This window comes from Manis javanica, chromosome 3 (assembly GCF_040802235.1).
Source record: "Manis javanica isolate MJ-LG chromosome 3, MJ_LKY, whole genome shotgun sequence".
Classification (NCBI taxonomy): domain Eukaryota; kingdom Metazoa; phylum Chordata; class Mammalia; order Pholidota; family Manidae; genus Manis; species Manis javanica.
The window spans coordinates 47347181-47364942 of record NC_133158.1 but is presented as its reverse complement, the minus strand read 5'-3'; the positions used below and the strand labels follow the sequence as shown (position 1 = coordinate 47364942).

The window sequence follows — 17762 nt, the reverse complement described above, 5'->3', positions numbered from 1 at the left end:
TGATACCATCGCCACATGTAGTTTTCACCTGTGGGCAGAGAATGCAGCTGCCAGTGCTGATGTAGTCTTGGATGCAGAGAGCCACAGTGTTCAAAGAGCTCACATGGGAAATGCGTATGCCTGGAGCTTGATGAGGAGACAGGGTAGCTGCACAGAAGCACTGGAGTGTGCTTCCATTTCTCTACTTTGGGGTGTTACTAGACTATGGTCTGGGGGCTCCCAAACCATCCTGCAGTATAAGAGGCTCAAATGTCTCCAGTTACCCCCCAGATCCCATCAGTAGGAATCTCCCCGATCACAGCCACTATGGACCAGCTGCACCAGGTAGCAGGGCCCAGGGCAGGGCGGAGATTCAAAGGTTCACACACACAACAGCCAGGATGTGGAGACAACCTGTGGGTCCATCGTCAGATGAACAGATACACAAAATGTGGTGTCTACATAAAGTAGGATATTTTTCATCCATAAACGGAATGACATCCTGTTACATGCTGCAACATGGGGGAACCTTGAAGGCGTGCTGAGTGAAAGAAGCCAGAAACTGCAGGACAAACGCTGGATGATTCAACCAGATGGAATATCTGGAACAGAGAAATTCTGGGAGACAGAAAGTGGCATAGAGGTTACTGGGGTCTGGGGGAGGGGAGAATGGGGTGTTAGTGTTTAATGGAGACAGAGGCTCAGTTTGGGATGATGGGAAAGTCCTGGAGATGGAAGTTGTGATGGTTACACAGCACCGTGAATGTAGTTACTTGCCACCTAATTGTGCATTTAAAAATTGGTGAAATGATAAAGTGTATGTCATGTATATTTTATCACAATAGTAATAAAAAAAGATTCACACAGGACTGTTCCCCCAAAGCCCCCAGAGAGTGGGTTCTTTCTCACCTTGGCTGCTTTCTCCCAATATCAGTATCACAAGATCACTTTTGGGTGACCTTAGGTAAAGCTTCACCTTAAAAAAGGATGAAATTTCAAGCCATCCCAAATGGTCTTCTAGCCAATAGTTTCAGAAGAACATTCCTGCTCATGAATGGTGCTACATCCATCATTGGGCTGAATGGAGTTCAAAGACTATTCTTATAAAAAAGATTGTTTCTCAGTTTCCAAAATCAACATTCCACCCCTCTGCCAACTTCTTAGCACTTGATTGGTTGGCAAAGCCCATATTAGTTGAAATGGAAGGCTATCTGCAGAGCCGCGTAACTCATGGAGCCACCGTCCTCCCCCAGGGTGACGGAGCTGACCGGGTACGAGCCGCAAGACTTGATCGAGAAGACCCTCTACCATCACGTGCACGGCTGCGATGTGTTCCACCTCCGCTACGCGCACCACCTCCGTGAGTATCGCCCCGCCCGGGGCTGCGGCTGGGGGTGGCCCCAGAGGAGGTGCAGGGGACAGAGGCAGGAAGTGAATGCTGTGAATAAGAGCAACAGCAGAAGTGATACTTACAGAGCCCTTACCACTGTCAGGCACTGGTTGAATTATTAAATATATTACCAATCCAGTGAGGGAGGTTCTCATGTTCATGATCCTCTCTTTACTATTGAGGTTGCTGAGGTTCAGAGAGGTTAAGCCATTTGCCCACAGTTACACAGCAAAGAGGCGGCACAGCTGGGAGCTGAACCCAAGCAGCAACCAGCCTGTGACCACTGTCTACCACCTGCTGGGGAAGCTCAAGGGAGACCATAGGTTCCCAAGATGGGAGAAGTCAGCATGGAAAAAATGAACAAACAGTATTTGATTTGCCAGCAGAGATAGTTTGGGGAATATCTGGATGGAGGGAGGCGCTCAAGTCACTGAAATATTAAAAAAAAACACTTTTCATCTAGAATCCAAATTGAGGCAGCAAATAATTGGGATGGGGTGGAATACCTCATCATGCCAATGCCCAGCCCCGCCACACTAAAGGCCAATCCAGGGGTGCTTGTTAATGGGGTGCAGATGGCTGGAGGAGCTCTTACATAACAGGACCTGACTGAAGGTCCTCTGCTCGCACTCTCTTTGTATTGACTAAGAAGCGTTAGAAGACAGGTTGCTGGTGTTGAATGGGAGGTGGACGGCAGGTCCAGGGGCTGCTCCATCTGCAGCCACATTGTCTGCCTGGCCATCTGGGGTCAATGGGGACCGTGAGCATGGCAGTTACTAGGATGTCACTGTCCTCTCCTCCCAAGCCGCTATGGGCAGAGGCCCATGCCAACCAGGACACTGGCTGGCAGACCCAGCATCTCCTGCTCCCTTTTAATTCACAGCAGCATGGAAAGGTCTCTGTGCACAGAGAGACTCAGGGTTGTGAACAGCCTTTTTATTTCTTGTTTTTAAATGACCAAATCTGAATCTCACATACCTGTCACTGTCGAGACCAAGCCTGGTAGGGAAGCAGCTGCCATGTTTGGATGGGGCCTGTAGGTCAGCCTCACTGATGTGGCAACTAGAGGCGTTCCTTGTACAAACATGGTGGAGGGTGTCAGTTTGTTATTTGGGAGACTTGGATGTGCAGGCAATAAGAGGGGATGTGTGCTCTGACATCATGAAGCCACTGGCAGACAGAGTAGGCATCTGCTTGAAGGATATGGGCAGCAACGTGCCCCAAAAAACAGTCTAGAAGGGATGACAGTGGGAACAGGGAGCAAACGTGAGGGTTGGCACCCCCACACCTCCCCTGCCACTGTTGGGGTGGAGAGGGCAGGAGGGCTGCTCAGAAAGCACTGGGGGGTCCAAACCCCCTTCTACAGATGCAGGAGTATATTGGGAGCTTCTGGCAGATGACGACAGGGGAGGTCTGGCGGCAGGGTCTTCGTGGTGTGGAGCAGGGCAGTTGGAACCCTCTCGGGGGTGTGCTCCATGAGGCCTTGCTCCCCTTCCCGGGACAGAACCAGGCCTGGGCCGAGGAGGTGACTGAAAGGGTAGGGGGAGTGAGCCGAGAGGGCGCTGTCGGCTGGGATTCGGTCCACCCAGGGGAGGGTGAGCATTTGTATCCTGGTCCGGCCAGAGCGGGCTCTGCCGAGGACAGGGGTCTGGAGGAGCTGGGGCCCTGGGAAGCTGCCAGAAGCCAAGGGGAGTGTGAGGAGCAACAGCCCCGTCTTCACAGTCTCTTGGGCCCCCTGCCTTGGCCCTGGGCCTCCCTCCACATGCTGCTCCTCCTTCCAAGCTACGTGGCCTTTTCCTTGTGTGCACGATCACCTCTCTCCAGGGGCCCATTGTCCCCTGCCCAGGGTCCCTGTTGGCTGGCTGGTGCGTCCTCCATACCCAGGCCCGTGCCCAGGGCCAACTGCTGCCACCTCTCCTCCCAGAAGGGAGCCCAGCTCCTTCCAGCCCCACCCCAGGGACCTAAGTTCTCGATCCTCCTGCTGTTCAGTTCCTTCTGGGGACTCCGCCGTCCTGCTGCAGCTGCCGTAACAAACTACCCCAGATGGGGGCTTAAACAACAGAAATTTGTTTTCTGGAGGTTGAAGTCCAGGTGTAGGCAGGGCTGCTGCCCCTGAGACCCTTTCCTGGGCGTGTATACACCATCCTCTCCCCATGTCCGCACGTGGCCATCCCTCCGTGCGTGTCTGTGTCCTCATCTCGTCTTCCTAAAGAGACACCGTCACACTGGATCCCACCTTTCTGATCTTGTTTGCTGTCACTCCAAATACAGCCACTCTGTGGACCACCCCGCTGACATTTGGAGTCCTTTCCAGCCCAGGGAACTGGGGACCCCTGCCCTCTGGGGCCTGCCCCTGCTGCCTCCCTGCTCTCTTGGCAAAGTGGGAGCCTCTTTCTTGCATGTAGGGAAAGCCGGCAGAGGTCTGTGTTCTCTTGACTTGCAGGTCCTGGGGGTAGGCTGCGGGGGCAGCCTGAGGCACAGGTTGGGAAGAGATCAATGTTGGTAAACTTGGCAATTTGTGTTGAAGGACACTGGGCAGATTTCTTGCAGACACAATGGTCTAGAAGAACCATAATGTCCACATGGATATTTGTCCAAGGTAGCAGAGAATTCCACCTAGCTCCCCAGGTAGGCCCTTGTCCAGAGTGGGCCAAGCCCAGATCATAGAGAAAACATAGGCCATGTCCAACTATCAAAACATTTCAATCACACAGAAGGGCTTCAAAGTCTGAGTATGTGATGTACACATTTCAAACAGTAGCTGTTACACCAAATTACAGAACAGCTGGTATAGAACACACTTTAAATGATGTGTAAGAGCCACAAACTCAAATGCTTCTGGGGCCTGGCATGTAACATGAATGTATGAATGTGCAAGTGTAGGCAGTAGGGAGTGGTAGGCCTGTGGCTAACGGAAGAACCCTTGGGCATCTAAAGTCATTCTGAGTAATGACACTGGGCCTGTCCAGCAAAGCCCATCTGTGGGCACGTGTGGTGGGTGGGATATCAGTCTGCAACCTCTCTATAGCACCACGATGGACAGGGGACAAAGGTCTTGAAACAGAAGATAAACTTGAAAGACATTTCCAGTCCAGTGTGAGAAGTCTAGATGAATGTTACAGGGAAAGCTGGCTCCTGCTGCTGGCCTCGTGGGCCTCCAGACCGGGAGCGGACAATGTAGTCCTTGGCTGGTGGCTGCATCACTCCGATCTCTGCCTACATCTCCCTCTGTGCGTCTGTCTTCTGCTCTTCTGTCTCATATGAGGCGCTTGTCATTAGACTTAGGGCCACCCTATTCCAGGATGATCTTGTCTGGAGATCCTTACCTTAATTATATTCTCAGAGACCCTATTCCTATTTCCCAAATATTGTTATATTCACAGGTTCCAGGAACATATCTTTTCAGGGGATACTATTTAGTCCACACATTTGGAATCCTTTTCAGCTCTTAAAATTCAAACCTGAAACAGAAATTGTGCTTCAGGCCAAGGTTTACTTTCCTCATAGAGGCTGGCGTGTAGATCTGGCTGTGCCTGCGTGAGGAGGTCTGCAAGAACAGGAAGGCCACCTCCTTCTCTGGACAGCATAGTTATGGAACCAGAGTTTCTGCTGCCTCTGTTATGGACAGCAGAGGCTTAGGAAACCATGGCCCCTGGCTTTCATCTAAGCATGGGGTCACCCTGATTTCAGAACCAACTTTGAACATGATGTTGGAGATACTACCTCATTGGGGTACAAGGGATGGGGCCTCTGCCCTCGGGAGCTTATGGTTTAGGGGACATCTCCAATCTGCCTGTCCATCACTGCCAAGCAGGGCCTTCTTACTTTATAGTCTGCTAGCCTGGGATCATTTCAGGAAGCTAATAAAAAATGACAGACTGGAGGTGCAGCTGGAGCAAACCAAAGAATATTGGGACTGTCTAAGATTTCAACTTGGATTGATAGGTTGACTATCGCCATGGGTCATAGAGAAGAAAAAGCAAACAATATCTGTGTTGTTTGATCTGCATATGTAAGCCCCGTCATAGCAGACGGTCAGAAATAATACAGTCTCTGCAACTTCTGCCATTTGAATACTATTATAAAATACTTGGGTGAATAAAATATTCATTGTACCCAGTTAAAGATGATTGTGGATAGGCTTTAGGAATGTTGTAAAAAAATAAGGGAAGTATAAAGTACAAGATAAGAAAAGGGAAAAATACATGGTCATATCCCTAGGAGCTTTATAAATGCTGCTAGGATTAGATTTCAAAGTTGAAGGTATTAATAAGCATTTCTGTTGGAGAAAAATATGACCTCTTGGGCCATCACATGTGGGACTGCAGTTCAATCATTAGGGCGCATCTTTTCTGGGCCCTAAGCAAACCGATTAACTGAGTCTCCCCTAACAGGTGGCCCACCCCACCCCCACAGGTAGCTGCAGAGAACCTTCTGGAGACTGCTGCCCCCTGCCCCCACAGTAGCCACTCTGAGAAATGGGAGTCAGAACACCTGGGCTGGAGCCCCAGATGTGCCCTCAGGATTTGTTGGCCCCACGTTCTTGGTGATGCCCACCTCCCACAGTTGTAGTGAGGGAGGTGGGGGATGCGACAATGTACTCAAAAATGAGCTGGAAACTTGTTAAAACAAGTTGTATCTTGTTAAAACAAGGAAACCTCAAAAGGGGAAGCATAGTAAAGCCTCTCTCTTTCTTGCTGCCTTTGTCCACACTCTTCAGCAGAGGACCTTATTCCTGCCACGCAAGTCCCATTGAGCTGTGAATGTTCAGCCTGGGGAGAAAGGAGCTTGTCCGCCCCGTCCTGGGCCACCTACCTCTCCCTCTGCTCAGGGTGCTTGTCCTACAATTACAGGTGTGGGCCTGGTGTATGTTGCACTTCTGCTTCCAAACCCCCATACAGACTTACATGCCCAAGTAAAAATAACTAATTTCTCATTTCGATTAGAAAACTAGCTCCTTATTGTTGGAATTTAGAGAATCAAGGAAACCTGAGAGATGAAAATGAAAGTTATCTGTGATTTTATCAGTCAGATAATGGGAGTTGGTACGTGTTGAGTCCTTCATGCGTGTCTGTCACTATTCTAAATATTCACATAGATGATCTAACCCTCACGACAACCATATGAGGTAAGGAGTATGACTATCCTCACTATAAAAGGAGAAACTGAGGCACGGGGAGCTAGTAACTTGTCTGGGATCACACAGTTCTCTGAGGGGTGGATGTGCGTGTGTGTGTGTGTGCATGCACTTTTTCATAATTGGGATTCTACTCTATGCAGTTCTGAATCTTGTCTTTTTAATTGAGATATAATTAACATACAATATAATATTAGTTTCAGGTATAATGATTTGATATTTGTATATATTGCAAAATGATCACTACAATTAGTCTAGTTAACATGCATCACCACAAAGTTACACATTTTTTTCTTGTAATGAGAACTTTTAGTATCTATTCTCTCAGCAACTTTCAAGTATACAATACTAATATTGTTAACTATGGTCACTATGCTGTACGTTACATCCCTATGATTTATTTATGCTATACCTGGAAGTTTGTAACTTTTGAGACCCTTCACCTTTTGCACACCCCCATCCCTTCCTCTGACAAACACCAATTTGTTCTCTATGAGTTTGGCTTTTTTTTTTTAAGATTCCACATAAAAGTGAGATCATATGGTATTTGTCTTTGACTTATTTCCCTTAGCATAATGCCTTCAAGGTCCATCTATGGTGTTGCAAAAGACAAGCTTTCCTTTTTTATGGCTGAATGATATTCATTAGGTCTCTCTGTGCCACATTTTCTTTATTTGTTCATCCTTTGATGGACACTCAGGTTGTTTCTATGTCTTGGCTATTGTAAATAATGGTGCAGTGAACAAGGGGTGCAGATATCTTTTTGAATTAGTGTCTTCATTTCCTTCAGATAAATACACAGAAGTCGAATTTTGGGATCATATGACAGTCCTATTTTCAATTTTTTGAGGAACCTCCATACTGCTTTCCATAGTAGCTGCCACAAATTTACATTCCCAGCAACAGTGCACAAGGGTTCCCTTTTTCCACATCTTTGCCAATACTCATTTCTTGTCCTCTTGATAATATCAAGGGGTGCATGATATCTCACTGTGATTTTGATTTGTATTTCCCTGATGATGAGTGATGTGGGGCACCTTTTCATGTACCTGGTGGCCATCTGTACATCTTCTTTGGAAAAATGTCTAATCAGATCCTTTGCTCATTTCTCTTTTTTTTTGGGTGTCATTAATCTACAATTACATGAAAAACATTATGTTTACTAGTCTCCCCCTATCATCAAGTCCCCCCTACATACCCCATTACAGTGACTGTCCATCAGCGTAGTAAGATGCTATAGAGTCACTACTTGTCTTCTCTGTGTGCTACAACCCTCCCTGTGCCCTGCCCCGTACATTATATCTGCTAATAGTAATGCCCCTTTTTCCCCCTTATCCTTCCCTTCTCACCCATCCTCCTCAGTCCCTTTCCCTTTGGTAACTGTTAGTCCATTCTTGGGTTCTGTGAGTCTGCTGCTATTTTGTTCCTTCAGTTTTTTTTCTTTGTTCTTATACTCTGCAGATGAGTGAAATCATTTGATACTTGTTTTTCTCCACCTGGCTTATTTCACTGAGCATAATACCCTCTAGCTCCATCCATGTTGTTGCAAATGTAGGATTTGTTTTCTTCTTATGGCTGAATAACATTCCATTGTGTATATATACCACCTCTTCTTTATCCATTCATCTACTGATGGACACTTAGGTTGCTTCCATTTCTTGGCTATTGTAAATAGTGCTGCAATAAACATAGGGGTGCATATGTCTTTTTCAAACTGTTTTCCCCATTTCTTAATTGGACTATTTGTTTATTTGTTTGCTACTGTGTTGTATGAGTTTATCATATATTTTGGCTATCAACCACTTATCAGATATATGATTTGCAAATATTCTCTCCCATTCTATAGGTTGTTTTTTCATTTTGTTAATGGTTTCCTTTGAAACCATCATATGCTTCTCACCATAGATTAGTTGCCATTTCCCAGTGTCATTTTACTATGTTTTTTTGAGATGAAAGTCACATATTTTCAGTGGTTTTAGTATATTTAAAATGTCATGCATCTGTCACCTTTATCTGATTCCAAAATATTTTCTTCATCCCAAGAAGAAGCCTGGGACCATTAGCAGTCTCTCCCAGTGCCTCTCACCCTCCAGCTCCTGGCAGCTGTTAATCTGCTTTCTATCCCTGTGGCTGTGCTTATTCTGGACATTTCACATAAATGCAATCATATAATATTTGTTTCTTTTTAAATGTCTGCTAATTTAATGGATGTTACCTAGTTTTGAGTTAAACATATGAGTTGAACATTTGTTTGCCATTTATATTTATTCTTTGATGAATTATTTGTTCTCGACCTTTGCTGTATTAGCTTTAGAGTCTTAATGTTTTTATCAGTCTGTATGAACTCTTTCTGTATTAAGGCTAGTAACTCCTTGACTGTCATATTTGCAGAAATTTTTCTTCTGCACCAAAATATTTTGCTGCAAGTGTTTAAATGAATGATGATGAGCCACTTTCAACATTTCAAAGGAAATGGAGAGCCCAGGGATGTTTGGGGCAGAGAGTGAAGGGGCACGAGAGAAGGGCTGAGTTTCCATATCTGCGAGCCTTGGGAGGTTCCCTCAGCACCAGCCAGCACATCGCAGCCCTCAGGCAGCTGCTAGTTAGGGCCCTGGGTCTACACCAGCCTTGAGAAGCAGGAATGCCCTGCAGCTATGACCTGGGTACCCAGGGGTGCCTTTTTAGACTTGTGCTGGCCTCCCCTTGCCTGGAGAAGGTTAACTTGGGGCTTTCTCCTCTCCACTGCCCACATGAAACAGCGGGCACTTTCCTCCATCTCCAGCCCTCCCCTATATGTGCCCTCATGAGCCCTAAGGGGGAAAAGGGGAGGTTTATGTGCACTGGCTTTGAAAGGGAGTGGCTCAGCTGTGCAGAGTTGCACCCATGCATAGAAGATGGGCCCATAGGCCCAATTTTCAAGAACTATGTGGTGAAGCAGAGGTCATTCCTACATGAGCAACAGAAAATTAATGGACCCAGGGAAAACCAGGGTGAGCGGGAGGAAAATATAAATCGCAATAGAGTAGCAAATGGTTTCACTGTGAATACACATGTTCTGGGGAACAAATACCAACAATCTGATGCTTAGTTGAATACACTTAACTTACTGTTTTGTTTAAACAACCACATTACTTCCCACCCCCAATGCAACCCCCACCCCACTCCACCCTCACTGCCCATTAAGGGTTTTGGGGATTATAACTGAGGCATTTTGGAAACTAAAAAGCAAAACCAACTTTACCATTCTGCCAGGTGCAAATGCTGTTTGGGGATGGATTGCTTCTTCCATGAAAGCGATAGCTATCCAATCTGAATTCATTACAGGGATGGGGAGAGATTCTACTCGGTTCCCTTGAAATTGTAGGCAAAAATCTTGTTCACGTGTGTGTGTGTGTGTGTGTGTGCGCGCGCGCGCACGTGCGTGCAAGCATTTGCCTTCCTATGGAGAAAGCGCACCCCCTTTGTCAAGTTCTCAAAGGTGCCCTTGATCCCAGAAAGGTCTAGAACCAGGACTGTAGGTCATCAACTGGGGCAAAGGCAGGGCCCAAAGGCAGGACCTGCTGTCGGCCCTCAGGATTTATGTCACCTTGTGCTTGCAGTGCTGGTGAAGGGCCAGGTCACCACCAAGTACTACCGGCTGCTGTCCAAGCTGGGCGGCTGGGTGTGGGTGCAGAGCTACGCCACCGTGGTGCACAACAGCCGCTCATCCCGGCCCCACTGCATCGTGAGTGTCAATTATGTCCTCACGTAAGTCCACCGTATTTGTTTCTCTCCTTGCTTTCTCCCTCCCTGCCCCTCATCAGAGCGCTCTTGTAAGAACCATCTCTCTCTCTCTTTCTGGAACTGTGCATTTGTCTCCTGTTTTGTTTTTATTTGAACAATCTGGTCGTTTGGAAAGGTACAAGCTATTTCCATACTCAGCATTGAGGCCCAGGTGCCAGGCAGCAGTGAAACACCAGAAGGGGAGCCCTGCCCTGGGTGTAGCTTAGGATGGGGTTGGAGAGCCTGGGTGGAGGGTGTGGGTGGGCAGGGGGTGGGTGGGAGATGCCCCCATCTTGAATAGGATGGACAAGGGTTGCACACCTTGGACCAGGAATACAGACTTATGCCCTCCGTGCCCGCAAACATTTGGGTCATCTTGCATGCTCCTGCCACTTGAGACAAGGGATACCTCTCTTCCATTTTTCCCTGTCTTCTTAAATAGCCTGTTGCAAAATATGGCAAATATTTTACCCCTTGAAAGCCCCAGAAAGTCAAGTTCAGTCATAGTACTTTTGAGACCATCAGAAGCAACATGACATAAGTCTACCTGGGGTCATATACTACTCTGCCCACCGTAGCCAGTGGATGTTACATGACCTCTCGCCCAGCTCTGACCCTGCACTTGATCCCCTCGTGGTCCCGCAGCCCCGCCCTGAACAGGGGCCTTGCGTGAGTGCTGACCCAGTGACTTAGGCTCTCCGTTCTTTCACAGAATGTGTCACTGCTGGGTCCCTGGCTTTTTTTTTTTTTTTTTTTGACGTAGAGTGATTTTAGCAAAATTGTAGGGTAGAAAGCATTCAGCCACTTAAAGATTTGTTCTGAGCAAACAGGTAGGGCTGGTACTTGGGCAACTTCCCCTCCCATGGACATATCTGCACCGAGTGGGCTCTTCAGGGCAGAAATGGGTGCCTGGTGTGGAAATGGGCAAGCCTCCTGGACCCTCAAAGGCCCCCCATTAATGCCTCCTGGGTGCCAAACAGAGAAGGAGCTAGACCACAGATGCTCAGATTGATAATAGTGCTTCTGCTCTTTCCTTTTGCCCTGACACCCTTCCCAGTGGCCCCTGGCATCTCAAGGAAAATGTGTTTGGGGTCTTGTGAAATTGGGGAGAGCTGCATCCACCCACCTCTTAACACTAACTCCCCCCAAAACACTAACCTGGGTGGCATTTCCCAGGGCCACCAAGCCTGAGACTGGGGGTGGCTTTTATAATGAGCTGTCCTTTTCTTAAATCCCATCCCATGAACCTGCCTGAAATGAGGTACTGGAGCTCGGCAGGGGGTGGTGCCAGGGCGGCCACTCTTGCGCTGCAGCCCGCTGAATGCGACCTGTCTCACTCTTGCCTCTCAGGGATATTGAATACAAGGAACTCCAGTTGTCCCTGGAGCAGGTGTCCACGTCCAAGTCCCAGGACTCCTGGAAGACCTCCTTGCCTACCTCACAAGAACCTAGGAAATTAGCTAAACCCAAAAATACGAAGATGAGGACTAAGCTGAGAACAAACCCTTACCCCGCACAGGTAACACACCCTACCTGCAGGGGAGGGGTACGGCTGTCATCTGTCCCAGGCAGCCTGAGAAATGGGGCCTGTTAAGGAGTGGTGGGCCTCAGAATGCACAGCAGACGGTGTTCTGGTGAGTGAAGCCAAGCCCTATGGGGTGCCCTGTGCGCACAACAGAGGCACAGCCTGGAGGCAGGCAAAGCTAACATCCAGGGGGACTAGTCACGTTTAGGAGAAAGAAGACTAAATAGGGAAGGCACATCAGCTTGCTAGAATCCGAACACTGGTGTGTTACATTTCCCCAGCATTTATTTTTAAATGAAACTTGCCCTCTTTCTTTTTTAGGTAGTTTGCAAGCTTGCAGACATAGGAAGTGTCTGTGTGCGTCCCGTGTACTGTCAACGCGGGGTGGGGAGACTTCTTTCCCCCACAGAGGATGGGTCATTGGGGTGCTGTTTGCTGAGCACGTGGGGGTGGGGGAAGCCTACTGGTGAAATGGGTTGGGCGCTAGAGGGTCGGATCTTGTGAGGCCAGAAGGGAGTTGATCACAGAGCCCTTAATCCGTCTTTACCATGCAGCAATACAGCTCGTTCCAAATGGACAAACTGGAGTGCAGCCAGCTCGGAAACTGGAGAGCCAGCCCCCCCGCCAGCGCTCCGGCTCCCCCAGAACAGCAGCTCCATTCAGAGAGCAGCGACCTTTTGTACGCCCCGCCCTACGGCCTGCCCTTCTCCTACCATTACGGACACTTTCCGCTGGACTCTCACGTCTTCAGCAGCAAAAAGCCCATATTGCCGGCCAAATTCGGACAGCCCCAAGGATCCCCGTGCGAGGTGGCACGCTTTTTCCTGAGCACACTGCCAGCCAGCGGCGAGTGCCAGTGGCATTATGCCAGCCCCCTAGTGCCCAGCAGCCCGTCTCCAGCTAAAAACCTTTCTGAGCCACCGGTGAACGCTGCTCGGCACAACCTTGTGCCAAACTACGAAGGTGGGTCATGTTTGCACGAGGGGAGGGGGCAGAACTGTGAACAGCAGTGGTGGCCGTGGTGGGTGGCAGATGGAAAAAGGATCCTCACACTTTGGGCAAATTTTTCCTTTTTCTGCTTCTAAGTAGGAACTGCTCTGCTTACCTGCTCTCAATGCAAATGCTTCAGGAGAGTGAGAAAAGCCAGGTGACCGAGTCTGTGGGCACTAGTGACAACACAAAGGCCAGAGGAAACTGGGGGTTCAGCCACTCTTCATAGAAATCCTGGCTTTGTTTGCTCCCCAAAAGGGAGGCAGAGTGATTTTCAAAATGAGCTTCAGTGTACTGAGAATGTTCCAGTTGCATTTAGGATAGAAGATTATTTTCCACCCCACCCAGAATTGAATATAGGACACTATCGGTTTCTTCCCATGCCAGTTTTCAAAGTGTGGAAAACAGTGGTGGAAATTCATGGGCTCAAGGACAAAAATACCACCCACCAATCCAGGGCAAATAACATCAACCTTCCAGGACTCAGTTTCTTCTTCTGTAAAATGGGGTCACAAGTCATGAAATGCCCACTCCAGGGCTTGGCACACAGTAGATGTTTGCCCCACACATAGTCATTCAGCAACAGAAGAGAGGATTGGCCCCTCAGCCAGGTCCTCCTGGTGGCAGACAAGCAGCTGTCCCCTGTGGAGGTGCCACGAGCTGCCCCAGGCCCAGGCAGACCCCGTCGGCTCATTGGGCCAACGCCAGGAAGAGGGCAGAAGGTGGGCATTAGCTGTAAGATCCTGCTTCACCCATACCTAGCTACTGCTCAGTATAGACCAAGATGGTACAAATGCTCTTGGTGGCCACTAAATGCATGGCAAATGTTACATGCCCCAGAAAAGCATCACCCACCTAAAGAGGAGAGCTCGCTGGAGCTCCTGCTCCAACTTTCTCTCCCTGGAGGCAGGTAGGGCTCTGCTCCTCCTCAGGCCACTCTAGGGAGCTCCTGCTCAGGCCCCATCCCTGTAAGGCTGGGAGACACATCTCCCCACATCTGAGAGAAGGGCCAGGTCATGGGAGAAATCTAACCTTCTTGGAGATTACCAGGACATGTTTTTCAAAAGTAGCCAACTTAGAAAAAACCATTCAAGCACCCAAGCAGTGCGGCCCTACCTCCTGACCTTATGGGTCCTGAGAGCAGCACATTTCTCAGACTTGGATCCCCAGCACCCATCAGTGCATTGGATCCCTCCTGAACAGGCAAGGAAAGAAAGACAAAGCAGGGCAATGATAACAGCTGGAAATACTATCCACTTGAGCTTGATTTTAAATAGTTTTCTTTGTGTGTAGAAGGTCGCCAGTGAGATAACACATAGTGCTGAATTTTAATTGCTGTTTGAAAGTGAAAAAGGTTAATAACCACCTCATTTGTCACACACTTGATAAAAATGGACCAAAGGTGCACATCTGGGGCAATTTGTGATCTGCTTCCTAGTCTTGATATTCACGGAAGGCAAAGATTTTCTTAAGGTAAAAAACGCAGGAAGCTAATTGATTCCAGGCATCCCATCAGTGAGGGCGGTTATTACTTTAATTATGATAGTACTAAAGGGGCGGGGTGAAGAGGAGGGAAGAGCAAAGACTGGGGCCACCTACCGCTAGGGTGTGGAAGCCCCGAGACCAGAGCTGCCCACTATTGCAGCCAGTAGCGCGGGCTGTGTCTGTACCGCATTTCCAAGACAGAGACAAAGAATAAAATCTTTCAATGATTTAAAAATACTTATTACGTACTGAAATGATATGCTGGCTATGTAGCATGAACTTAAGTATATTAATAACATGAATTCCACCTGTTTCCATTCACGCAGCGCGACCACTAATACCTTTCCAACTGCATCCTGCGCGTGGGCAGCGCGGCCTGGGCGCATGAGGGGCGGGGCGGCCACGGGAGGAGCGCGCGGGCGGCGGGTGGCAGAGGGCTGGTGGCGGCGCCCGGGCCCTCCCGAGGGACGGCGTCCCTCTGGACCCGTCTCCTCCTTCCCCGGCGCCGGCGTCTAACGTGTCGCCTGTCCCCGCAGCGCCCGCCGCCGCGCGCAGGTTCGGCGAGGACACCGCGCCACCGCCTCCGCCACTGCCGCCGCCGAGCTTCCCCAGCTGCGGCCACTACCGCGAGGAGCCCGCGCCGGGCCCCGCCAAGGCCGCCCGCCAGGCCGCCCGGGACGGGGCGCGGCTAGCGCTGGCCCGCGCGCCGCCCGAGTGCTGCGCGGCGCCGGGCCCCGAGTCCCCGGGTGCGCCGGCGCAGCTGCCCTTCGTGCTGCTCAACTACCACCGCGTGCTGGCGCGGCGCGGGCCGCTGGGGGGCGCTGCGCCCGGCGCGCCCAGCCTGGCCTGCGGCCCCGGCGCCCCCGAAGCGGCGGCCGGCGCGTTGCGGCCCCGGCCCCCCGGCCCCGCCGCCGCCTCGCCGCCCGGAGCGCCGCTGCCGCACTACCTGGGCGCCTCGGTCATCATCACCAACGGCAGGTGACCCGCAGCGAGAAGCCATAGGCTAGGCCGCTTGGGCCCCTGATTGACAACGTCCAGCCGAGTCCAGGGGAGGGGGCGAGCTGTAGATGCACGATTTAAATTAATTTATACAGAGACAACTATTTTAATAGAACTCCGCGGCCAACTTTTAGATTTTTACCGTAGCTACCGTAAACGCTAGTGCAGGACCGAGTCCTGGCCCCGGGCCCAGCGGGGAAATGCACGGCAGACCTTTCTGTTCTCCAAGAGCCAGATTAGTCCAAGGGCCAAGGAGAGGTCCCCAGCGTCCCGTGTGTGACCCCAAACCACCCTGTCTTTGGGGGCACTTGGTTTCCTCTTTTGGAAATGAGGCTCGCGCGCCTGACCGTGGCCCTGATACCCAGTAACAGTCCCGTTGGGAGATGGAAGGAGGTTCCACTCCAGAAATATCCTCCACTTTAAGGAGGAACCCTCGCCCTGATATCGTAAGATATGCCAGACACGCACAGAGCTGACGGAGGACGCCTCGGGCATCTGAGCCCTTTGAGATTCATACATCAAGGCAGAATGTGATGATTTAAGTCCCCAGAATAGACAGCTCCAGGGTCTTTAAAAGCCATTCATGGGTCTCATTAAAAGTTGTTTTAATTTAACCCTTTCTGCCATACAAAACTCAACAAGCCCAGGCCCAGGTGATGACCGTGGGGGTGCTTCACAGGTACTTCCGGGGTTACTTCCTCCTAATCCCTCTGAACTCTTGATAACCAAGAATAGCACCTTCAGAATATTGACTAGGCATTATATATATATACACACACATAGTGCCAGATATTTTATGAGAATGACATGTGGATGATTTAGGTGCCCAAGGCGATTGGCTACCCTTGTCAAATTTGATTACAAGGCAGAATCCCTCTGGTCCACACAGACCTGTAATTCTCTAGGCTCGAGTTTGCTACAAGTAGTGCTAGTCAAGTTAGTTAAGTTGCATGTGCAATATGGAAAACTGTCAATGGACTGTGCCTCATGGAGGAAAACGTGCTTAAGGGATGTAATAAAAATGATGTATACATTTTCTTCAGCATTTTCTGCGTTTTCTACATAGAAAGTTCCATATGAACATGTCATGTGTGTAACAGGTCAACAGAAATCCTTTTATAAGGCACCAGCAGTGTTTTTAAAAATGAACTTCCATTAATTTTTGTTTTATATTTTTGCTTCAAGATTTCACCATTTAAAAATCCTATCACAGCTCTGAAGTGGATGGATACATTGAACCACCGTCTTCCAGTTTGCTCCACTCAATAAACACTCCATCATTTTGCTGCTTCTTAAAAAATGGTTTACTTTTAGGCAACTCCTTCCACCTCCCTGAGTGGAAGGGTTTTTAACAAGTGTATTTAACTCATCGTTCTAGAATCAAAGTGTACCTATGTTTACTGTTCTCAAAATGTGAAGTGATCTGTTGCCAACCCAGTGTCACTATGAGGACCTGCCTTGTTCCCTAGCAGGGTGTCAGTTGCCTTATGATAAAGAGGTGAAATCTGCAAATTTAGTAATGTGTCCTGCATCAGAGAGGCTGGGTTATAAGAACTGAATGCATACACCTCTATATCTATACTGCACTTAGCTGTTCCTCACTAGTGGCTCTGTGTGAGTGTATGCATACATACAATAAAACTGGGATATTATTTTTATGTTCACGACTCCCATAATTTAACTATAATTCCTGGAATATGCAGGTTTGATGAGCAGGAGATATCACCAACATTTTTCAATAAAATACTGCAAAACGCTTTTGTGTCTACCTTATTATTAACCATCGGGGGCTGTATTCAGTAAATACAAATCATAAAGGCTTTCAGAGCAGTTGAAGACAAAATATTACTGTGAAGAAAAGACTGTTACAGATGTACAAATGATAATGTAAATAGGCTTAACAGTGATATGTATGTACTTGAAAAATGTGGACTAGGGAAAACTTCATTGTCTAAACAAACATCAGTTTTCATAACCTAGAACATGAAGGAAGATTCCTAAGCAAGCTGGCTTTCAGGGGGCCAGTGGCTCAGTGCAAAGTTAGCAGCAGTTACCATGGCAACCTAATATTGTTAACTCCATCTTTAAGCGTCTGCACATTTAAGCTGGGGATACCGTTTTTTGACTTCTGTGAGGCTCTGGCAGGGAAAGAGGAACATTTTAGTAAATATGGACTCACACACACACACACACACACAAAGAAGAAGAGAAAAACAAGTGTTGTGGTCTTAACACGTTCACAAAAATACCACATCAAATGGATTTGAGAAATAAGCCCAGGTCAAGACTGGCTTGGCCCTCCACGGGCCTCCCAGGGAATGGAATTCCTTTATGTTCATGGAAGTCCTTTCTAGAAAAGCCATTCCATTCATACTTTTGTAGAGAAAGGAACTGGGCGTGAAGAGAGCTGTGGAAGAAATCTGCACCCCTTACCCCCACCCCTTCAGTCCTTTTCAAAGTCCTATTGACCTGCCTTCCTCCTTTGGACCCTAAGC

The 17762-nt window shown here is 48.7% G+C and overlaps 1 protein-coding gene across 2 annotated transcripts in view; it reads left to right on the top strand.

Annotated features, from left to right (window-relative positions):
- The window catches only part of SIM2 (SIM bHLH transcription factor 2), a 54211-nt gene extending 38961 nt beyond the window's left edge, over nucleotides 1-15250 (top strand). The window contains exons 7-11 of one of the 2 annotated variants that reach the window (XM_037014645.2): nucleotides 1233-1339; nucleotides 10106-10253; nucleotides 11619-11787; nucleotides 12348-12756; nucleotides 14805-15250. In XM_037014645.2, coding sequence (XP_036870540.1) covers nucleotides 1233-1339; nucleotides 10106-10253; nucleotides 11619-11787; nucleotides 12348-12756; nucleotides 14805-15250 — 1279 coding nt within the window. Of the gene's footprint in view, nucleotides 1-1232; nucleotides 1340-10105; nucleotides 10254-11618; nucleotides 11788-12347; nucleotides 14571-14804 lie in introns of those variants that run through there. The other variant, XM_037014646.2, reaches the window with a different exon arrangement.
- The last annotated feature ends 2512 nt before the right edge of the window (nucleotides 15251-17762 follow it).